The sequence below is a fragment of the Acanthaster planci genome, linkage group LG01, assembly GCF_054643075.1.
Source record: "Acanthaster planci isolate LZ-2023a linkage group LG01, COTS_SCS, whole genome shotgun sequence".
NCBI lineage: Eukaryota > Metazoa > Echinodermata > Asteroidea > Valvatida > Acanthasteridae > Acanthaster > Acanthaster planci.
This window is the reverse complement of record NC_141777.1, coordinates 31307866-31330232: the sequence shown is the minus strand read 5'-3', so window position 1 is coordinate 31330232 and position 22367 is coordinate 31307866. Positions and strand designations below refer to the sequence as shown.

General features: G+C 41.6%; 1 protein-coding gene across 1 annotated transcript; it reads right to left on the bottom strand.

Moving 5' to 3' along the window:
- Positions 1-6305: 6305 nt before the first annotated feature.
- Positions 6306-22353, bottom strand: LOC110976777 (lysocardiolipin acyltransferase 1-like). Its single transcript, XM_022230348.2, has 7 exons — positions 22201-22353; positions 18866-19117; positions 14549-14558; positions 12803-12991; positions 12477-12608; positions 11005-11136; positions 6306-9922 (listed from the first exon to the last, which is right to left on the bottom strand). Exons 2-7 carry the CDS (start codon positions 19073-19075, stop codon positions 9423-9425), a joined length of 1173 nt encoding a protein of 390 aa, XP_022086040.1. The 5' UTR covers positions 19076-19117; positions 22201-22353; the 3' UTR covers positions 6306-9422.
- Positions 22354-22367: the final 14 nt, after the last annotated feature.

Here is a 22367-nt window from a genome sequence, read left to right as displayed (position 1 = left end):
AGCTTTCGGTAACTGAGTACCTTCTTCAGGGCAACCAGATTCCGTTCTGAATGAACAAGGAAAAATATACGTTCATTCCCCCTGGATGCAGCGTTCCAAGTTCAAAAATGACGCGCTGCTCCAATTCCTTACGCTGTACATCAGATGACGCTTTCCGCAGGATGCAGACGCTTAAATCACCGAGGGTATGTGTCGGCGCGCAGAAGTGCTGCGCAACAGTGAGACCAGGGGTTTGTTGGCGCACACTGCGCAAGTGTTCCGCGAAGCAGTCACTAAGGCGACGCTTGGTCTCTGCGATGTACATCTGATCACGGTGCTACGCAGCCCTTCCATATTTCTCTCCGATGTACAGTTTACTTCCCACGCGCAAGGAACTCCGCATCGCTACTACAAATCCTACGCAGTCGAAGAAACGGAGAGTAAGGGATGGAGTTCTTACACTTGAGGGGGGTGAGACGATTGGTACTGCAGGTAGCTGTGGGAATCGGTGACTTTGTAATGCACGGTTGTGCCAAGTTTCCGCGCACAGATCTGGACGCGCACGTCGAGGAAGGTAACAGGGTACTGTGATACATCAGATGTATAGCGCAGTGCTGGGTGAAAAGCATGCACAAACGCTAGGAAATTCTCAACGTCATCACACCTACCGGTGATAGCACCAACTATATCATCGATGTATCGCCGGTACATTAACGCCTGCACTCCCTGATATTGGGTCAGCATCTGGTCTGGCGTAAGGACTTGTATGTCGCTGAAGCGGAACGTCAACTGTCTGACGTTGCGTCCTTCGCGTTCAACGGTGAGCACTACATTCAGACCAGTGGTGTGGCTATGGGCACACGGGTGGGACCAAGTTATGCTTGTCTGTTTGTTGGCCACATCGAGGAGCAGATGCTGACCCAGTATCAGGGCGTGCAGGCGTTAATGTACCGGCGATACATCGATGATATTGTTGGTGCTATCACCGGTAGGTGTGATGACGTTGAGAATTTCCTAGCGTTTGCGCATGCTTTTCACACACTACTGCGCTATACATCTGATGTGCCACAGTACCCTGTTACCTTCCTCGACGTGCGCGTCTAGATCTGTGCGCGGAAACTTGGCACAACCGTGCATTACAAACCTACAGATTCCCACAGCTACCTGCAGTACCAATCGTCTCACCTCCTCAAGTGTAAGAACTCCATCCCTTACTCTCAGTTTCTTCGACTGCGTAGGATTTGTAGTAGCGATGCGGAGTTCTCTGCGCGTGGGAAGGAACTGCTAGGTTTCTTTCATCAGCGCGGTTACCGCGGTTACCCTGCGGTTATCACAGACGCTGCCTTCAACGCCGTATCTTCAATCCCGCGCGAAACGGCTCTGAAACCCACCGGGCCAAGCAACGTGATTACGTCCCCCTCGTACTCACATACCAGCCTCGAAACACGAGAGCCTGCAAATAGTGGCACGTCCACCTTTGTGACGAAGTCACTTACGCACCAGATAGTCTAATTGGGACAACCAGGATTAGAAGCCAATACTGCAGTGGTACAACCCTCGTGGACAGGTGATACGCTCGCGTTACATACTTCTTCGACCAAAAGGGTGTCGGGATTCGCCAAATACACGTGCTTGTCAAGCTGAAGAATGTACGTATACGCCACGGACGTATATAAAAAAAACCTGGACTTGCAACGCCTTTGTATGAAAAAGAAGCCAACCAGCGGCCATTTTACCGAGCCGAATACAAAGGCGTGGGTTGGCTCCCTACTATTGACGTCAGGAAGAACAAAGGCGGGCATTACCAGGAAAGCTTTGTATTCGGCTCGGTAAAATGGCTGCGAGTGGATTCAATGACTCTATAAGCTGATTAAGGGCATTGCGAGTCCAGATTTTATTATACACGTCCGTGGTATACGCTGCCACCGCTGTTATGGCGTCTGATCGGATAAGTCTATATGGTTGCAGATGATTGTGCTGAATCATCACGTATCCTCTGTGGATGTGGTTTACTGTTCCAGAGGTATGGAGCAACCGTTAGCAGCAGCATCCTCGACCACTTGAGCTCCACCCCGAACGTTTTTATTGTTCAAAACTTTCTTTAAATTTCACAATCTGAGCATTTTCGAAGCGAGAGTGGAATCGACTTCGGTTTCGCTGGTTCCAGTCAGAGCTTGGACATGTGGTTTCGAACGCTGCTTAAAAATTGCCGGAACCAGCGAAACCAAAGTCTAAGCCGAATCCACTCGTTTCGAAAACGCTTTATGGTTTTACATACACCCAACTGTGTTTAGTGTTATTAAAATGAAGATAAAATCAAAGACATGCGTTCATACGTCTGTGGATACAAAACAGGCGTTTCACAACAGTGCGACCTCAAGAGTTTGCAACGCATTGGCCAATCACAATGAGAGAAACCTGTCGATCCAGTGCCCGTTTACAAAGGGTCGACAGGTTTCGCATGTTGTGATTGGCCACCGCGTTGCAAACTCTTCGAGGCGCACTATTGTGCATCGCTCGTATTATACATCTACATCTTAAACTGCCAGCTGTGATGGCCATACATCTCGGCTCCCATTTGAAGCAAGATATGGGACGGAGAGAACCCCCCCCCCGCCTTTGTGTTGGTCATTGTTTGATCGGAATCTCAGGAATTCTTTACAGACTTCTAGGCGGGGTGTGTTAGGTAACAACAGTCTAGAGTGTGTATAGGGATTGGACAGGTAAGGGGGTACCCCTCCGTCCCATATCTTGTCTGATATACCGGCTCCTGTGCACGACACAACAGGAGACGGTGTTTTATTTTTTATTATACAACTGTCCAGGAAAGGGCTGCGCCATGTCTTTTCTTTTGCATGGGAAATGGTTTTTGAGAGGAGACTAGTCTCCATGCTTAACCTGTTGTAATGTGGGGCTTCGTTTAAAACAAAATATCCCCAGAGCCACGATTATACCCTTTATTCAAGTTTGATTTCCCCAGTGTGTTGTATAAAAAAGAGAAGAAAAAGCAAATCGCAACCAGGTGGGGGAGGGGGTCGAGCATCACGAGCTACTTGTGTGTGTGGGTGTGTGTGTGGATGGCGGTAAGTCCGCCTCCCCCCCCGACAAATTTTCGGTCTGCCACGGCACCTCACTCTGCTTCTTTGCAGTGTGTACATGTACTTTGCAGTTCTCAGTTTCTGGACCGGACAACGGAGGCCTCAATAACATTCGTTTCCCGCGTTTCGCAGTACAGCGGGAAATAAATGTACACATAGACATTCCCTTAATTGACCCTAATTTTCTGGTATGTGCGTCAAATCATATTGGAAATGGATTTGGGAAGGTTATATAATCAGCTTGCCCCAATTTTAGCTACTACGTAGCTGTAAGAGAATTGGTTGTGTTAGTGCATAAAATGGTTAACCAGAAGTTACAGGGATTAAGGGAGGAGAGGTGGCTAACACTTCTTACAGCTTAATTTAAGATTGAGAAGCTTTAATGCCGTGGATATCCCGTAACAAACGGTGTTAAAGGAGAGGTAGCAGTCGACATTTACTTCATACTGTTTAATTTTCTACACAATGAATGTACATTTAACCTATCCTCAAATGGTTTATTCACTGATCGTGCCTGTAAATATTTAAAGAACACTTCTAAGGAAAATACGTTTTCTCTGATTTTATCTGTTCAAATAAATATGGAAGCATCCAAATCGAGTGCAGTGTCGTTTTTCTTCAGAACTCAACTATAACAAGCTTAAAAGGGCTTTTTCCTCTGTTCATGCCAAGATGCGAATTCTGAATGAAGATTGCATCATTCTGAGCTGAGAAAACTATACCAGGCAAGATATGGGACGGAGGGGTACCCCCCCCCAGTCCAATCCCTATGCGCACCTCAGCCTAGTGTTACTTAACACATCCCCCTAGATGTCTGAAAAGAATTCCTGAGATACCAGTATAATGACCAATACAAAAGCGGGGGTGTTCTCTGTTCCATAGTCTGCTTCATATGGAGAAAACGAGGGGAACCCTCGCCCTGTGTTCGTTGTGAATAAACCCTGTGCATGCCAAATAATGCATGTAGCCATTGTTTGGCATGAACAGAAAAAAACCCCTTTTGAGCTTGTTATAGTTGAGCTATGAAGACAAATGACACTGCATACGAGTTGAATGCTTCCATATTTATTTGAACAGATAAAATCTAAGAAAACGTGTTTTCCTTTGAGGTGCTCTTTGATAAAGCCCGGGCGACTGTGGATCGCCTAGCGCTTGGCTCTCACCAATAAGAGTATTAGTTCAGTGTCTTTTGCGCGCGTAAGTGGAGTAAAGATAAGACTGGCAATAGTTCACCCTTTCTCCCACAAAATGAGTAGGTGAGTGAGAAACCAGCCCAGGGCATAAAGGCGCCTTTCCATAATGCTTGCGCCAGGCGTTGCGTATCCGTCAAAATCGCTCCCGGAGCGATTTTGACGGCCGAACGCAACGCACACGTATGGGTCGTTTTTGTGTCCGTATACTGAAAGCAAAAAGCATTCACGCATCGTGTACGCAACACACCCAAAAAACGTACATGTAGAAATCTGCCTTAATTAAGGCGGAGGGCGTTCAAACGGTTCGGTTTTAACCCCTTCGACAAGCCGGTCAATAATACCGTTGTAAGTTTGAGGATCAAATATTCTCTTGGAAATCTGGAGAGACTGATTTTGTGAGAAATTTAGGGAAATCACGGAAATTGTATCCTTGATAATGTTAAATTACAAACGATACAAACAACGCAAATACAAAAAATGAAAAAGACAAAAGTACAAAAAAAGAAAGGGGTAAGAAAAAGTGATTGTAGTAAAGCTGACGATTTCGTGGGTCAAAAAACTTAAAACTGCCTGTTTTATTTACAGTTCAGAATCATGATCTTTTGATACTATAACAGCATTTTTCGGACGGGAGAGGGCGGTACAAACGGGGGCCTGACCTTCCCCTAGGCTTTTTAACTAGTGCAGAGTACATAAAGAAATATAAATTTTCGTCTCCCTACCCTCGTATAATTTGGTTCTGGACCCCTGATGCACTACAAACATCGACTTTGACAAAACGAGTCATACTGAGTTGAGGAATGAAGTTGAAACAAACGTTCAGAATGTTTTACTAAAATGTTAACTAATAATCTTCTTTCTACACGGATAAACTAAGTACAAACGAGCTATGTGTTATGCACAAATAGTACACACTACTTTAGTCGTACACATCAGCATCCAGCTCATTTCCGTAAGTTACCACTGGCTGATATAACGTCTCCTTCACCATGAACTGACACTGAGGTAATCTCATTTGTGCGCATTTTAGAGAACCGAGGCATTCTCGTTCACACGAACTGGAACCCGGTACAACGTGGCACTTCTTGCGCGCACTCCGTGCATTTTCCCTTTCCGAAATTGTTCTGACATCGCAGTTTTCCACAATTGAAACCCACTTGCAACTGAGTGTTAGTTATAGTTCGTGGTGTCGATGAAATTCCCACTTGCCTGTGGCAGAATTAGAGACTTTTCCTTTTCCTTTTGACGTGCAATGCCCGTGTATGCAGGTAACTTGAGCCACGGCAGCTGACTAGAGTGCAGTCTTCTTAATAAAAATCCCCCAAATACTTAATACTTGACTTTTAATTAAACAGTAACAAACAACCACAAAACGAACTCCAATAGCATTCAATAAAAATCAGAATTACATCAAAATTATTAGTGCTTTGTTGTAGATTAACTTTTTCAAATTTTTGTTAATCAGAATAATATTTTCCATCGCATGGACAATTTAAACCTCCTAGGCACACCATATCACTGAGCTTAGCAACTCTCAAATTCACTCAGAAATACAGCAGTTACATCCGATATGTATCTACAAATTTACAATTTCATTTAGTGGCACAAATCCTCATGGACAGAATTATCATACTCTTTGCTGTTTTGTACGTCTTAGACCGTAGTAAGGCCAACATTTTTATTAGTCGGATTACGGACCCGCCCATTCCAAAAAATGCAATTTTAGAACAAAATTAAATGGTAAAAATGACTTTTCCCGACAGTAGATTTTCGTAATGGTTTGAAAACAAAAATAACGGGTCAAATAAATATGTTTTTCTCCTCTGACCCTGATAATTTAAATCCTGGGGGACAATGGAACTTTAAGAGTTTCAGTGAAAAAAGACTTTCTTTCGGCCCTCTGACCTTGCAAATTTCATGCTATGTTCGTAACTCAAGAACAGAAGCCGACACGGGGGAAGAATTTCCATTTTTATTTAGTAAAATACTGAGCGAGGTACATCCCACTGAGCAAGCAAGATGCCAGACCATACAGTTTCATGACTTGTCCAAATAGTTTATTGCCTTTAATTTTATTGAGCAATGCTTCTTGAGATTATATTATGAGAAAAATTCTTTGACTGTGAAAACATTTTGGCAAGTTAAAGTACGTTACCAGCAAGAGAAACCAGTCAGTGTGTTTTGCTTTCGGTGGTTGTTGACTTCTGGAAACTGTTAAGAAATATTACAATGTTCAAAAACAATGGCCCTTAAGATAAAGAGCTTCAAAGGTATATATTCATGTACATATATACGGCTAATGTCACAGTGTGGAGCACATGCACTGATAGCCAATTCATCATAAAAGTGAAACAAAAAGAAATCCTATGTTTTTTAAAAACTTCTCAGATACCAACTCACAACGAATACTGTCCAAATACTTGCACTCTTGCTATGCTTGAATTATTTCCACAGACATCACGACAAATTCCTCCACTGTTTTGATTAGCTGCTAAATTTTTAATGTCTTCATAAAGTTTAACAAGTCTTTTAAGTTTGCATTCAAAAACACACAACAGAGGTCACTTTAATGTTGCACGAGGACCAGATGACTTACGAGTGGGAAAAACAGGCCACCATATTACACACTAAATCTACAGACCTCTGTACTGATGACGCCACATGTTTACGTGTACACTTTCCTTTATACACTGTATGGTGCTCAGTGGACCATAAGCTCCCACTGGCTCTATACCTAAGTGCAGATGTAAACAACGTGTGACATCATCAGTACATGCAGACCTATTCCACGAGGGATCTTGGCAGCATTATAAAAAGGAAAAACATCTCCAAAAATGCATCACTGATATACAATACATTCTGCGTCAGTTCAACAAATAAGGTGAAGGCATGGACTAGTCCAAACTGAAACAGCTCTGTCTATATGAAGAGCTGATTTACATTAGAAGGAGAAAAAACAACCATTTAAAGGCTGCTTCATACTTCAAGTGAATGCAAAAACTAAGCAAACTGGATGTCACAAAACATTTACAGCAAAATTTAGAAGACTAAATTTAGGGCTAAAATGTGTTCAACTTTTGCAAATTCATGGCACAATCATTTAATCTGACATCAGAGTTCACACTCCTGTTTGCTCTTGCGCCTTTACAAATTGGTTACTTCAAATTGGAAATGTAAATTGAGCAAAATAGGTTAAGTTTCCATTTTTCGTTAAACCAAACTTACATGCCCCTGTAATTCCCAAACTAATGTTTTCTTCCCACTTTCAAGAGCAATATCCATAAACATCCCCTCTAAACATCACTGGGCGTTCAATCCTATTACCACTACTTGCACTGCATGTACTACTTACACCATGGGGAAACATTACTTTTAAGTACATGTGAATATTTTTCCTGGAATGTCTAAACACAATGCCACAGGGTAAATGATCAGCTTGTCCTGCTTATAAACTAACTTTGTTGCTCTACATGCAGGCCATCCTACATGTATTCTAAGTATTGCATTAATTCGGTGTAAACAACTAAACACTTTACTCAGTTTTCTTGTCATAGCAAAAGAAGACTACTACTGGCTGATGGTTTCTGGCATATACAAGAACTACAGAGATGGCCAACATGTCTTCCATTATCACTTCGGAGAATTTGAGAAATGCATGCATGTTACACAACACATTAATAAAAAAAATGTGAATCACTGGAGAGTTTACATGTACTCTTTCCTTTTATGATCATCAGTGGGTGTAAATTTTCTTGCAATTTTTTCTTTACGCAATACAAAAGGCAAGATAAATTGAGTTACATCTGGAGCTTGGACGGCATAAAGCAACTCAAATCTAGCAGTGGCCAGCATACATAGGTACATGTATATGTATGCTGTTAAGTGTGAAAATTAAATAGACACATGCATGTAATGTACAGTTCGCAATACACAAGTAAGGTAATCAGGGAAAATCTGTGTTTGAGTTCAGGCAGTCTGTGCTTGTATGTTCATGAACAGCTTGATTTGTTGCTTGTGGGTTGGGGCCACTCAAATGCCGGGAACGTAAAATCAACTGGTAGTTGGTGGCAAGCAATATGCAACGTGGCAACATCCATGTACGTTCTTCGAGGGTCAATGTTTGGATAACTGGGCTGAATTCTTTTCTATTTAAACAGGAACATTCACTTCTGTTAATTTGTGAAAAATTCTCCGGCTTTGTAAGCCATCTTGCTATTTTTTGCAGCTGTTTAAAAATCAAGATCTCATGAGTTTTTCTGTGAGTTCCTATAAAACCCTGACGAGGAGTTGGTGTGTGATGCTGTTCCGAGAACAGTGTTCTTGGGTCATGATGTTCCCGCTGTTCGAGCACAAAAACAAGATACCCGTGTCAAGAATTGGCCACTCAAACTCGACCATAGTGCATAAAGATGAACAGATTACATGTACATTCTAGAAAGGGAAAATCTTGTCCCCAAACTAGTTTTGATCAAACAGCTTTTCTTTTCAGGTGATCTGGCTCAAACCTAGAATGTCCATTTGATCACGGTGAACAAAGAGATCATATAAATACTTCTAGAAGGGACCTTGGCCTCAGCTGTAAATTGGTATGAAGAATTCATAAAGTTTCTCACATCATGCAAACAGGTTTCCAAAATTGCAACACATATATAAAAAAAAAATTTGCAAAAACTACAGGAAATTTCTGATCATTTAATAAATTAATACTGATTTGGAAAGAATGTAGACACTAAGTCTTGGAACAAGACTGGAACAAGACTGGACTCCCAAATTTCAAATCCTACTGGAAGCCAGGATCAAAAAGCTGTAACAGTGCAGGATTTAATTTGGACACCAAAATGTTGCCTTGCCTTAGACTTTTCTTGGAGAACAAACCTTGAAACGTCAGGGAATTTACATTATCAATGAGTGAAATCAATGTGCAAGTGGAACGAACCAGGGAATTCATGTTTGTTTTCATCATCAATAGCTTGACTTCTAACCTAGTCCAAACTTTCGTCTAAGTATGTGCACTATCCTTAAAGTCTATCCAAATGGATGATTTTCACCTTTAGACATGTAGAGTGACAACCTGTTGCTCCATATAATGATTGTCTTAGCTAGCAGTAAATAACCCAAACATATACAATTTTGCCAACACCTTTCAAAGTCACTATGATCTTCTCTCCTTCTGTTTGTAAAACCATCGACACGATTCCATGATACTTGTCTCAACCCCTCCCCGAACCACCAACTGATAAATGAAGTAGATGGTGCCCACCAACAAGTACCACCTCGCTAGTACGGAGTACCACAGCAGGATAAACACAGCGAGTAGAAACACCAGCCAGTACAGTACAGCTAGGTACAGCGTCCTCCGGTCAGACTCCAGGGTGTGGGTCTCGCCACCGTCCCCCTCTCCGCCTGGAAATACGAGGCAGTCCTTGCCGCCCGAGTAGAAAGCCCCCAGGGCGGCCTCTTTGGCCCGCCACCGTTCTAGGCACCAGGACTCCAGACCCTCCTTGCTGGCGGGAAGACTGGACTGCGGGTGCCGCCGGATATGGAAGTTGACCCTGGTGGGTAGGTTGCCCACGACCATGTTCAGCTCACCGTGCTCAGGGATGAGGTCTGGGTAGGTGACGGTCACGTCATACATGGTATCCAGGAGGTTTTCTGCACAGTGAGATGGCCATTGCATTGCGTATTGGAGAGTAAAGCCTAAAGAATGCATATAATATCCAAAAACATGGATGCCTACACGGAACTGTTGCAAAAGCCATTTAAAGAACATGTTGGACTTCAGAAATGAAATTAGACACAACAGTGTTAAGTATTATCAGCTTCTGAATCTGCATACTACCAGGGTCACATGATGAGCTGTCATGTGCAGAGTGACTACGCACAGCCAAGGTCGTCGGTCCGTTTTGAAAAGGGAGGGGGACATAGCCCTAATCAGAACAAATGCGAACAAATGCGAGGAAAATTTTGGAGTATAAATCTAGAGTGTATATATAGTATCCCCCCTACTTTTCCGAGTGAGGGGAGGGGACATGTCACCCCCCCTCACCCACCGACTGACGCTCATGTGCACAGCTGCTTTACTTCTGAACAATATGGTAAGGAAATGCCCCAAGTTCAAATGTAATATTTATAGTCTGTACATGTACATAATTACAACCACTATCCTCTCCTGTTCCAGAAATAACATCTAGAAGAACTAAGGCATCTTGGACTGAACCTGGCTTCCAAGAAACAGAGTACTAAGATGATACATCACAGTGCTGAAATGTTTTCACAATTCATCATGTTTGTGCACTTACAGCAGCAAAGGGACATAACAACTTAGCGACTATTAATGGCATAAGAGTGTTTTCCTTGGTAAAACCAGGATTTTTCAGGCAAAACACAAGTCTTATTATGCTGGTTTAAAAAAAGCAAAGAAAAAAAACGCACCTAGACTTGGCAATGGCCATTATTGTGAACCCAGTCAGCTTCACGGGCTCTGCGCACAAGTAATCCCTTGACAGTGATCAAGAGAGACATATAATTGGCACTTGAATGCCACTCCAGGTACCCACAGGAAGAAACTAGATGTTTGTGTGCTCATTCAGATGAAAACTTGTCAGCTGCGCTTCACACCGCACGTTCGCAAACCAGTGCCTGCATGCAGTGCGTCCAAGACCCAGGAGTTACTGTGGACCGGCTACACAACCACAGCCCACTTCTTCGACACAAAGTTCAAAGGTCAGACTTACTCTGTCTCAGCTCCTGTGTAAGAAATATGAGCCCCGTGGTGCGGGGATGCAGGCAGTACTGGTACAGGGGCAGATTGTTTTTCTGGGCGAATCTGTCACTTCTGAGTTTGGTCTTGGCATCCAAGTTGGTACCTTCAAATCAAAGTCATAAAACTGAGGTTGTCACAATGAAAATCAAGACAATTTTATTGCACCACTTCGTTCAATATCTGATTAACCCTCCTTCTGCTGTTATCGTCAGAAACAGTCAAAAAATCCTTCCACCTGATTTCCCCAAAGTACACAGACACATATGGGAAATTTGACTGATTTTGACTGACAACTGTGTCAAGTTTGTATCTTTGCACAGGAGAGCTGAACCTGGGAAACGTTTGCTTTTGACCGGTAAAGACGTACTTTATGAGTCGATGCATTAATTCAAGGAACAGCATCATACCAGATGTCCCATTGCTCCTCTTTAATCCCCCTTCCTTGTTGGGAGACGGTGTCCTATTTCAATGCTCTACCAAGAAGTCTGATTTGTCATGCCTACGAATAGTGTGACTTTATCACACCCACTGGGCAAATCCAAGAAACCTTACTCAACTACATAGAAGTACCTAAAGCTACAGAATATAAAACTGCCCTGATTCAGTGTAAAAGTGTATTAAACTCAGTTAAATAAAAAAAAAATACCCCCTCCCTCCAAAAAGACCACAGACTGTCCATTGAGGATGATACATGTAACATGTACAGCACAGTGTAAGCTAGCTACCGGTTTCATAAGCAGTCATACTGACACCATCACTGGCTTAATTGATTGGACTCAAAACACAGAACCTTTCACATAATCAGTTTCCTCAGTAATCAGTAGTCAGTTTTCTCAACTAGTTTATTTTACTTGTAGAAGCTTTCACTTTGTCTCAGCAGCTGAATCATATCCAACACAGGATTCTCAACCATTGTCTTTCAGGAAAACCCCAGGTCTTACGATTCAAAGTAATGAAGTCCGGTCCCACTGTGTGGCATTGCTTTTGATTCAAAGTTGAAATCTCATCGTGTGTTTTTCACTTTCGATGATGTATCCACTACACAGGTCAGCCCCTGTGCATTCTTTGCTTAACTTCTCCCATGGTTTCATCTTAAAGCTTGACTGGAGGATAAATCAACCTTTCTGAAATGTTACTTGGTAAAATGTAACAACTCAAACAAGTTGGGGCTACAAGGAGCAAACTTTGAAATCATTGCTGGATGGCACTGTCCATTTTTCGGAATACACTATTACACGATGAGATGATTACATCCAAAACACTGAAAACATCCTCAAAGTCTACTTTTTACATTTTCTGAATTACGTGAAGTGATCATCCTGACATCGACGAGGTTAAAATAAACAGTTCAGTCATTGCAGTAAACAGCAAGTTATACCTTGCATTAAATGTATACCAAGACAAAACAGCCAAAGGAAAAGCATGTGGACCTTGTGTACATACCTTCAGGAAAAATCAAGAATTGCCCCTTATATTGTAGCAGTCCAAAGTATTCGAGCATGGACAGCAACCACGGCTTGTCCACTTCCCATTGCCGTCTTAGGAAGATATAACACGCCACTTGCATTGCCCAGCCTGTAAGCAAAGACTTGGAGGAAACTTAAAGAAGTTTGACAAACACCTAGAGTTTTCCTGACAAAATCAATTCTGTTATCAACATTGTGATTTGTGACTAATTAAAAATTGGCTTGTCATAAAAGACAAACTGTATTACAGCCTGTCCATTTATAGCAGATTCAATCTTTTTGGAACAACAACTTCTGACTTACCAAAGCCAGGGGCCATCTTGGGGTCATTCTTCAGAATGATTTTCTCTGTGCGCAGAGTGCTCTGCCGATGGAGCACCACCCAGAAGAACATCCAGTCCAGCCGGGTGCGGTGGTTCATCAGGATGATGCTGCCCTCGTCTGACTGTAGCGTGTCACCAGAGGTCATGATCGTGACCCCCATGACTATTTCTTCAGTTACAAAGAAAACCAAGCATTAGCGACTTACATCTTCAGCACTGTAAATGTGACCATTTGACCTACATTTAGGCTCACACAAACCCCAAAATATAAAGGTTATGAATTAGCACATCCTCAGAGCTTTGTATCACTGGGATAGGCTTGAGTAAATCTTGTGTGCATTCCTTGTAACTAAATCAAAGTAACAATGGTAACGAAAACAGCCTCTAAGACACCATGGAGACGCCAGCAATGCATTTTGTACTATCAAAGTGCCCAAGTGGTCTGCAAAAATTAATAGCAAATATAACCCTAACCTTCCATTTTGTGGCTTTGGAAATAAATTACTGAATAAAATTTTTCTCACAAAAACTGTAAGTGTACATATACACGCCAATGTTTTGAGTCTAATATCAGACATGTACATGTGCATGTATGTAAAATACACCTGTCATGCTTGTTTGTTACTGTTCCTATGTTATGCTGCCTACGAGTAAGATTCTCATGGAATTGAAAAGTCAATTTGAGTCTAATGACCAATTTCTTAAGAGTGTCTCCAGTATCATTCCCTCTTCTGATCTGACAAAACAGACTGTTACATGCCATTTTACTATTTCATTTACACATACAGTGTACAATATAGCTGGTAAAGCAAAAGAAGCCTTTATTAAAGCAATGCTACATTATACAGTGATCTGATCACAGCTGGCTGGCATATTGACTGAGAACAGCTTTATTATGATAATTGACAATCAATTTGTTACAGCAAGTTGTGCATTAATGTACGGTATATTGGTGGAGTTAATGGAAGGGACTTTGGTCGAGAATGGTTCTTCTTTGCTGAGTTTCGGCCAGCAGTATCAATTACAAAATGAATCTATCTTGCATATGTGATCCAGGTTGTTGCTAAAGGCTGGATATCTTCCATCATCAGTTGTATGAATTTCTTTCCCTTTTAGCAAATTAAGCTTTTAATAAACTCACTGATCATGGATTGTGTGCATATACATGCATGTACCGGTAAACTCAGGAACATTACATGTACACACAGCTACGAGGGAACTTGAAGCAAAATGGCACCATAAAAGTAATCCTCTACCAGTTACGATGCCACTATGCAATTACCTGTATGTAACAATTTGGATTTCAATTTAGTGGCTATGCTCAATCAATGATTTCACCTTAATTAAAGTTGCTGTTATCCACCGAGCAAGTGTGCTCTCTACCATGTCCAGTACTGCTATGAGCTAGGCTATATGAATTTAAAACCTTCACTGAATTCAATTACACATATACGTATGCACAAGTACGTACACCCGCATGCACTTTGGTTGGTCGGTAGCAAAGCTGAATCTTTAAGCCTCGAAAGGAAAATAGATTGCTCATTACTTTCTTGTATACAAAGGTGGTACATGTACATTAAATGTGTTTAGGAATGAGGAAGCTTGGTGCTTGTAAACTGAAACAAGGAAACTATCAGCTATCAGTGCCCATACAGGTACTGTACAAGTACGGGTACTATACACATCTCACATCAGGAATGTCAACAAAAGATGACAGGAAACTTACCCATAAGTGCCTGGACAGCATTCGGTGATGAGGCATAAAAAAAGACAAAGAAACATGAATATCAACATTATGCTGGATTGATTAACATTTTTACTGCTTTGTGTACTTACATGTACATGTACACTGTATTATGCATGAATCGTTTTAATGTCTAAGGCCAATATTGCTTTGGTCATGGAAAAAATATGCATGTACATGTACAGTACATGTAAGTTTGACGTTCAGTGTAAGGTACTGTAGATGTACATGATGTATGCTTTATATATATACCAAGGTTTCTCTAAACTTTCCTGACCCAAGATGTGTCCAGTTCTGAGTACAAATTGTACGTGTCCACCAACATGGAGATGTTTCAACATTTGGTGTACTCACTGAATAACAAAGACACGTGTTACCACATGAATTAGTGAGACAGTCCACTTTTTCCTGAAAATCAAATTAACTGTAACTTGACTGAAACTGCTTACAAAACTGAGAGTTTACTTCTGAAGAATATAAACGTTGCTTGAGACGTTTTGTTTGAAGATAAGTGTTGGTAAGCTCAGGAATAATTTACAATCTACACTGTACACATTTAGGACCTACTTCTTTGTAATAAAGCAAAACTTACATCATCAGCATTTAACTATGCAATAATGAAAAGGTCTTAACTGTCCCTCCACAAGTACAGTATCTGTCTCATACATAATTTGCACCACACATAAACAGGTGCCCCTGGCACAACTACTGTACAAGTACATGTATATAGTAGTGACTAGTACCAGCATGTTGCATACATGTTCCCTACAATGTACAGTACGTACTTGTATGTTTGTTTGTTGATTGTGCAGGGGTATCACAAGGTACCGTACATGTACATGTAAGACACTTGGTTGCTTTCTTAATACATGTATATCGGTAGAAATGTGTTCCCTGTTTGCACGCATAAAAATAATGAAAATTTCCAACTACATGTAAATGTGCAATGCGTTCTGCATTAATTTGAATTTCACAAATGGGTTCAACTTGTAACTTTAGCAATACACTGGTACAGAATGTGAACTAAAAGAGGTTTACAGCAACAAGGATCCGAACCTTTGTGACTCATTCCTGCTTTCATGCATCTCAGAGTGCAGAGATCAATACACAAAACTCAAACATATCGTCTTCCACATACAGTACACATAAAGTACCCATGTTAAAATCCACAAGGACTCCATGGAGCATAGACTGGCAAGATGTGTCAGTTTTTATATGGGCAGCCAAATGAGTACATGTACACATGTGGCTATGGTAGTGCATAAGTGCAATTGTTCGGTGCGATGTACCAGAATGCATCTCATCACTTGTCCAAAAAAGACTAAAATTTGACTGTTTAAAGCACCATATGCAAACAGAAGCCATGCCAGGCGCTTTTTTGTGTGAAAATGTGTGCCAAATCTCAGCAGAGTATGACCAGGGTACAGTTTTAGATTTTACATGTAGTATGGGCAGTACATGTACACACTTTTAAAAACCCATGCTTTCAGGGAATTTTTTCCAGCCAGCCACAAGGGGAACCAATGACTGCAGGGGTCTCAGCTACGCCAACTTACATACATGTACATGTATATAAACATACATGTATCTGATTGACTGTGAGAAGCACTTCCTCTTATTGTTATCATTAGTTCATTGCTCCAAGAAACAGAAAGGTCAAGGTAAAATGAAATGCATGTGGGTATTTCCAGAAGTTAGGGGTCCATTTTTGTTTGCGTCCCTGTTACATCTGACATATGATTTTGTAAGTTCAGAACACATTTTCTACTTTCCAAGAGTGATGAATTAATGCAAATTACATGTACCTGCCAAACAAATAGTAATAGTTTTATATCAATTCCGCTGATATTTCTAGGTCAAATAACAAAGCTCAGATGCATCAGGGACACGGAAATGGCACACGTTTGGCCCCCTAATTTCTGGAAGTACCCATGTACATTACTACAAAGTCATGTCATCAGCTGAATTCATGAAGAACCTGACCTCAAAACCACATTCGGATATACTGCAGTACTATGAGTACCATGTACACTTGCTAAGTGATGCAAGTGGGCATGCACATTGTACTAGTAACTGCTACATGTACTGTGTATATACCGCTACATGCAAATGTACATGTACAGTTGGAGTAAAAAACAGTTTTCCTCAATTTTTCGCTGTTTGAAATATTTTTCTTTATCAGGTCAGACAAACTGTATCCCAACTTAATGTTCATAATGTTTTCTTCAATTGAAAATACTCAAGAGACATTTATTAGGGTTCTAAATATTAATATTTCTGAAAATCATTTTGTGAAAATGTTCATCTACATTGTTTAAAAATACTTCATAAAGTGGTCCACTGTGACTATGAGATGAGACAGAAAATACACAAAGTGGCACTAAATATTAGGGTTGGAGGACATGCATGTAAAATTTTGATTTGTTTTGTAAATATAAATCTGGGTGCTTTTATTTGACGCACACACCCAGTACATTAAGTAGAGACCCATTTTGTTTGCACTCATGAAAAGAAAAGTTGGTGGGAATGAGTACAGTTATGAAATTCAAGGAAAATGTTTTTGTTCTACAAGGTGTAGATGTAAACTTGTTGCCCCAACTGTATGTGCCTACTCAAAATTTGAGGGTCTACAAATTTTCCCCAAACTGCAAAATCTACTGTACCAGTATGTGTACAGAACAAGTGGAGATACATGATTGTAAGGCCAGTGATGCAGTTGAAGCACGTATGTAGATTCAGTCATGAAAAATAGAACCTGGCACATATCCTGCGTGCTCATAAAGTCAAAATGATTCAATGCATGAATAAGCCAAGGTACATGTACATGTGACGTGTAGTACACCCTTTCCAACCTGCATGAGTGCAAGTGTACCTACATGTATACATGTATGTTTAATCTTGAAGTCTCAAAGTGGCCACACAAAAAATGGGTTTATTAGATAGAACATTTGTGTATGTGGAATACATAATCAAAACCCCATTGGACAAAAAGTGTTTTGAACATAATATCCAACTAATTCTAGGATGATAAGATGTAGCAAAAACTGCAGGATACATGTGCACTGTACATAGTGCATAAATGTACAAGTACGTGCCTCAAATATTTAAGTGGAAGATCAGGTTGTCTTGACAACACCATTTATTGCACAACGAAATGGCAACTGCTGTTGACGGGTAATGCATTCATAGGATCATTCTGAAAATGAAATTGAGTCAAGCATTGCATATTTGATAGTAGAATTTGCTTGAATTGACATTTTAATGTTTGCGTGAAAGAAACTATCTGCACATGAACAAGGACTGTGGATAAAGCTGAACAATAGAAATTTATCATATCTTCAAAACTACACACATCACCAGAAAAAAAAACACACAACCTTATTAACAGACACAAGAAGACCTTTGATGGATGTGGTGTACCCATGAGACTGACAGAAGTTAAGAGTGCAGTGTACAAGTATACATTTATACTAGGGTCTGCATCTTGGTCACTTTAGCATCTTGCAACACGAGTGTTACTCTACATGTTGGTTTCATATTTGTATGCATTTAGCCAGGTTCATATTCTATGCCTAAAGAACAAATTTTGTGTGATTTGTAGCTCCTTTACAATGTTTTCACATGAGCATGTGAGGAACGGATAGGCAGATAAACCATTAATCATTTGTTGTGTTAACTAACGATGATATTTTGGCGATAACACTTTAACTCACAAAAGAAACTAAGGACAGTTCTGTGTGTTGTCAGTAAGCCATTACGTTATACCTACACTGTGGTTTAATTTTGAGCTAAATGTACATGTAGGGCCTGTTTGTTTCTCACAGAACCGTATCTCGATTAGTAATCAGTGGTGGGGTCACTTAAACTAGACCCCGCCCAACGGATGCAGAGAACCAGTGTTGATAAATGATCGGGATCTGGATCCATGTGAAACAAACACGCCGGTAGTGAGGGAATGAAGCAATGCCATGTTGGGGGTATGGTACACGGTGATAATCTGTTAAGATTTTGCTACTTTGGCTACTGTAAAGATTATCTGGAAAATTACAGACTGCAAAAATAAGAATACCTGAATTTACTGAAATAACAGCATACAGCAACAAAAACGTCTGAGTACATACCCCTTATGGACAACGTACCGTATACGTGTACATATTCATGTAAGTCATTAACCTTGCATTTGTACATGTACGGTATCTTTACCCCAAGTGGCATCTGTACAGTGCTCTTGCTCCAAATTATTGTTTACAGGAATGGCGACTATGAACAAACACCTTAATTGTTGGTTGTTAGCCTTACCACTGGTAGCAGCAACCATAGGTTCATCATCCAGTCATTGATCCAGCGGAAAAGACGAGGCTGGATGACCATGAGAGGCATTATAGGTCCCAGCATGAAGACTGAGCCTAGGGTTGCCGTCAGGCCCATGGCTAGTGTGCAGACCGTACCCTTGAAGACACCCAAGAGGCTGAGTGGGGGAAACAGGGGCAGGTGGCTTGGAGCTGTCATGGTCGGGGTTACCTCTCACTGGGGGCACTTGGTAAACAAGAACTGCCGGTCAGAAATTGCACATGGATCGATAATGGTCACAACTCTCATTTACATGTACAGTGCGATTCTGCAGTGATTGATATCCTGGACATTGAGTTCAGAAATTATAGGTGTATGTTCCGGACTCACACAATAAGCTAAATGTATGTATGTGAACATTTCCTGGTAAGCAGATTAATCATCTCCAAGACATTGGGGGAAAAACTGAATATCTAGTATGCATGAATATTCAATAAAACGGAACAAGACTGTACTTCCAGATCTGTAAGGTTTGTTCAAACCTTACAGATACAAACTCGCATTTATAAACACATTTTGGCTGTTTTGATTGTGCCAACTTACCCTGCCATCACAGCTATAAAAATTTCTTACATGCTTCTTGGTGAAGTTAGATGTCTGATGGGGAGGTTTATTCACCTGATGTCCTCATTAACATGGTGAAATTCTTGAGCATTTTGCCCATCCAGACTACAGAAAATCAGCAGCATGTACTCCCAATCGCTGTCAGCTCTCAAAGAGCAGAGGAAGCAGGCAGTAAAAAGTGATGCAATGCACCAACTTTGCACACATTCACAGCTACACAGGGCAGCATGAACATGTACAGTATGCCATGTACATGTAGCACCCGACCGATATCAATGTACAGTCATGCAATGACAATAAAAATAATAAAAACTGTGGGGTTTGTCATCCATCCTGCTCCCATGAGGGAGTGTAGCCCACATTCTGGGGGTTGCGAACCGCAAGAATTGCATTTACCATAAGCATGACAGGTAGGCCGAGGCTATGTATTTACATGACCTAGTGATTTCCCTACCATTTGTATAAAAAATGAGCGACCTGAAATGAAGTTGTATGTATAGTCTAAGGGACCTAACATTTTCTATTGCTGGTCTGGCAAGGTGTAAAGGGGCGTAGCCACGGGGGGGGTGTCCTGTTGTCTGGACCCCCCTCCCCCAAAGCTTTGACCATGGGTGAGATAGTAGCTTTGATCACATTGAAACTGTTGGAGTGCATGTACCGACACGGCATACTTTTTTGTGAATGGTGCACTAGGCCAGCACACCATGACATCATCTCCAGGACATTAACATACAGTTCAAATTGCTAACTGAACAAGATGGCAACTTCGAGCTCGACAACAAGAGCGTTTCCCATTTCAAGGGGAAATTTCTCTTTTCTTCCCAAATGTGAGTAAACCTTACCGGTACCATCATTAATTAATGGAATGTCTGATTCTCACTTACATGTACAAGTACTCCTAAGCTGGGAGCATAAGACAGTTTAAGGACTGTTTGGAGGTAAATTTGGAGGATTTTGATTTGAGGTAGGAGCTATTTTGAGTGAAATGAATTGATGGGATAGAAACCCTATGGAAAGGACTTGGACTCTACGATCGCTTGACCATGTCCAAATGCTAAAGAAGGCGATTTGTAGGGTCAAAGTTACTCTGACTACCCATACCTTGTAACCGAGGTGAAGTGAGTTCCTTGTTTGACATTCGACATTGAACAAGTAACCATTTGATATTCGAAGGAAGCAATGGAAGGCAAAAGGGACAAAAAAAAAAACACCGCCATGCACATCCATTCACATGTACCCAATATACATTGTATGTGCCATTTCACAATGATGCACATTTATACATAAGCAACTCTCTCCCAGGGAGGGAACCAAGGGCAACAGGTTTTTCAGGGTCAAACAAGCCCTGAAATGTTGCCGGTAGTTTTTTACGGCAGTGTAATTAGTAGAGAAAAAATAAAGGCTAGTTGTAAATACTTGCTGTTTCATCGAAACTATTTATAATATACCGGTACATGTACATCAATCCCAAGGCCGGCTCTAAACTTTTTTTTTTCAAATTGCTTCTGTACACTCTAGTGAACCTGTTGCCTCCATTTCAACCAGGGCACAGTTTTCCACGGTTGAAACAGGTTTCACTTTCCCACTATCACACCACGTGTTCCTCAAACAGAAATAAAATAGTCAAACCCCATGCCCCGCCTGCAGATTACATTGAATCTCATGTCATTGTTCTCCTCAATCAGTGACGACTACTGGCAACCCTGGGATTCCGGGGCGCTGCATGGGGTTCTTCGGGGTTAAACGGTGGAATAATTGCAAAATGGGGCAGTGCGGACATCCGGGAGTTTCACAAAAATACGGGCAGCAACCAAACTGCGGCATACGTACATGTATAGATCAAAGAGAAGATTGTATAACCCGATTCTCGGACTGGCTGGTGCGTGCGTTGCCAAGATCGCTGTTTTCACAGGAGCAGTGCCTGTCATTTTGTGAGAATCCTGGATGTCGGCGCTGCCCCATACCCCGCCACACAAAAACACCCCCTAAAAATCCATGGCTACGTAGTTATGTGGAGGTTGTTCAACTTTGGGTTATCCTTGCAGCGTCATGGTATGCGTTGTTTACAGCATTGAAGTCATTCTTGAGAATGAAGAACGAATTCTTCCGCCTTCGTTGCAAAGTGAATGGGGAAGGCGGAAGAATTTTCCTAAGTCCCATGTGGATCCCGGGGAGTGGCTACGCGGATACAGGGATATGAAGTGGGCCTTGTGCATCCTGCAACGTAAATGGGGATGGCGGAAGAAATATGTAAGTCCAATGTGGGTCCTGCGGAGCGGTTACGCGGATACGAAGTGGGCCAAAGTGAATTAATGGGGAAGGCGGAAGAATTTCCCCAAGCGTGACTTCTTATCCGCGGCTACGAGGTTGGCAAAGTGAGTGGCGGGGTATTCTGCAAAAGTGCAATTGTGCCTAAACAAGCTCTGAAATGTAGGCGGCAGTTTTTTGTCCCTTTTGCACTCCATCGCTTTTACGGGTGTGCATCGGATCCAGAAGTGAGTAAGGCCTAGGCCCCCAGGCTACTTTACTACTTCAAGTTCCACTGTTCAACATTGAATGTCGAACGTTAAACGATAAATAAGCTACGGAATAAGTAACCATGCACGGACAGATGGAGGCCTTACTCTGTCATGTCTGTGACGGCCCTAAGCTCAAGTTGAACTTCACCCCGCCTACACTGTAAATCGGCATGCTTGAAGGATGGTAGGAATGCCACTCACCTTATTAGGAGTTCTGAGTAAACAGTGTTGTTACGACGAGAGAAAATACCGGTACATGAGCGCAGCAATGGAACTCTCTATTTTCATGTAAACTTGTGCAAAACACTGAGACTCGTGCACGCGTGAGCTTTGCGCGTGAGTGACTCGGTACGGTGCTGACTATTTTT

Bases quoted from the DNA above. Each gene is read 5' to 3' on its own strand.
- LOC110976777 (XM_022230348.2), bottom strand. From the start codon at position 19,075: ATGACAGCTCCAAGCCACCTGCCCCTGTTTCCCCCACTCAGCCTCTTG. The intron at 12,609-12,802 runs GTAAGTCAGAAG...CTTTGCTTACAG, and splicing joins CAAGATGGCCCCTGGCTTTG to GCTGGGCAATGCAAGTGGCG. The intron at 11,137-12,476 runs GTATGTACACAA...TTTGATTTGAAG, and splicing joins ATTCTTGATTTTTCCTGAAG to GTACCAACTTGGATGCCAAG.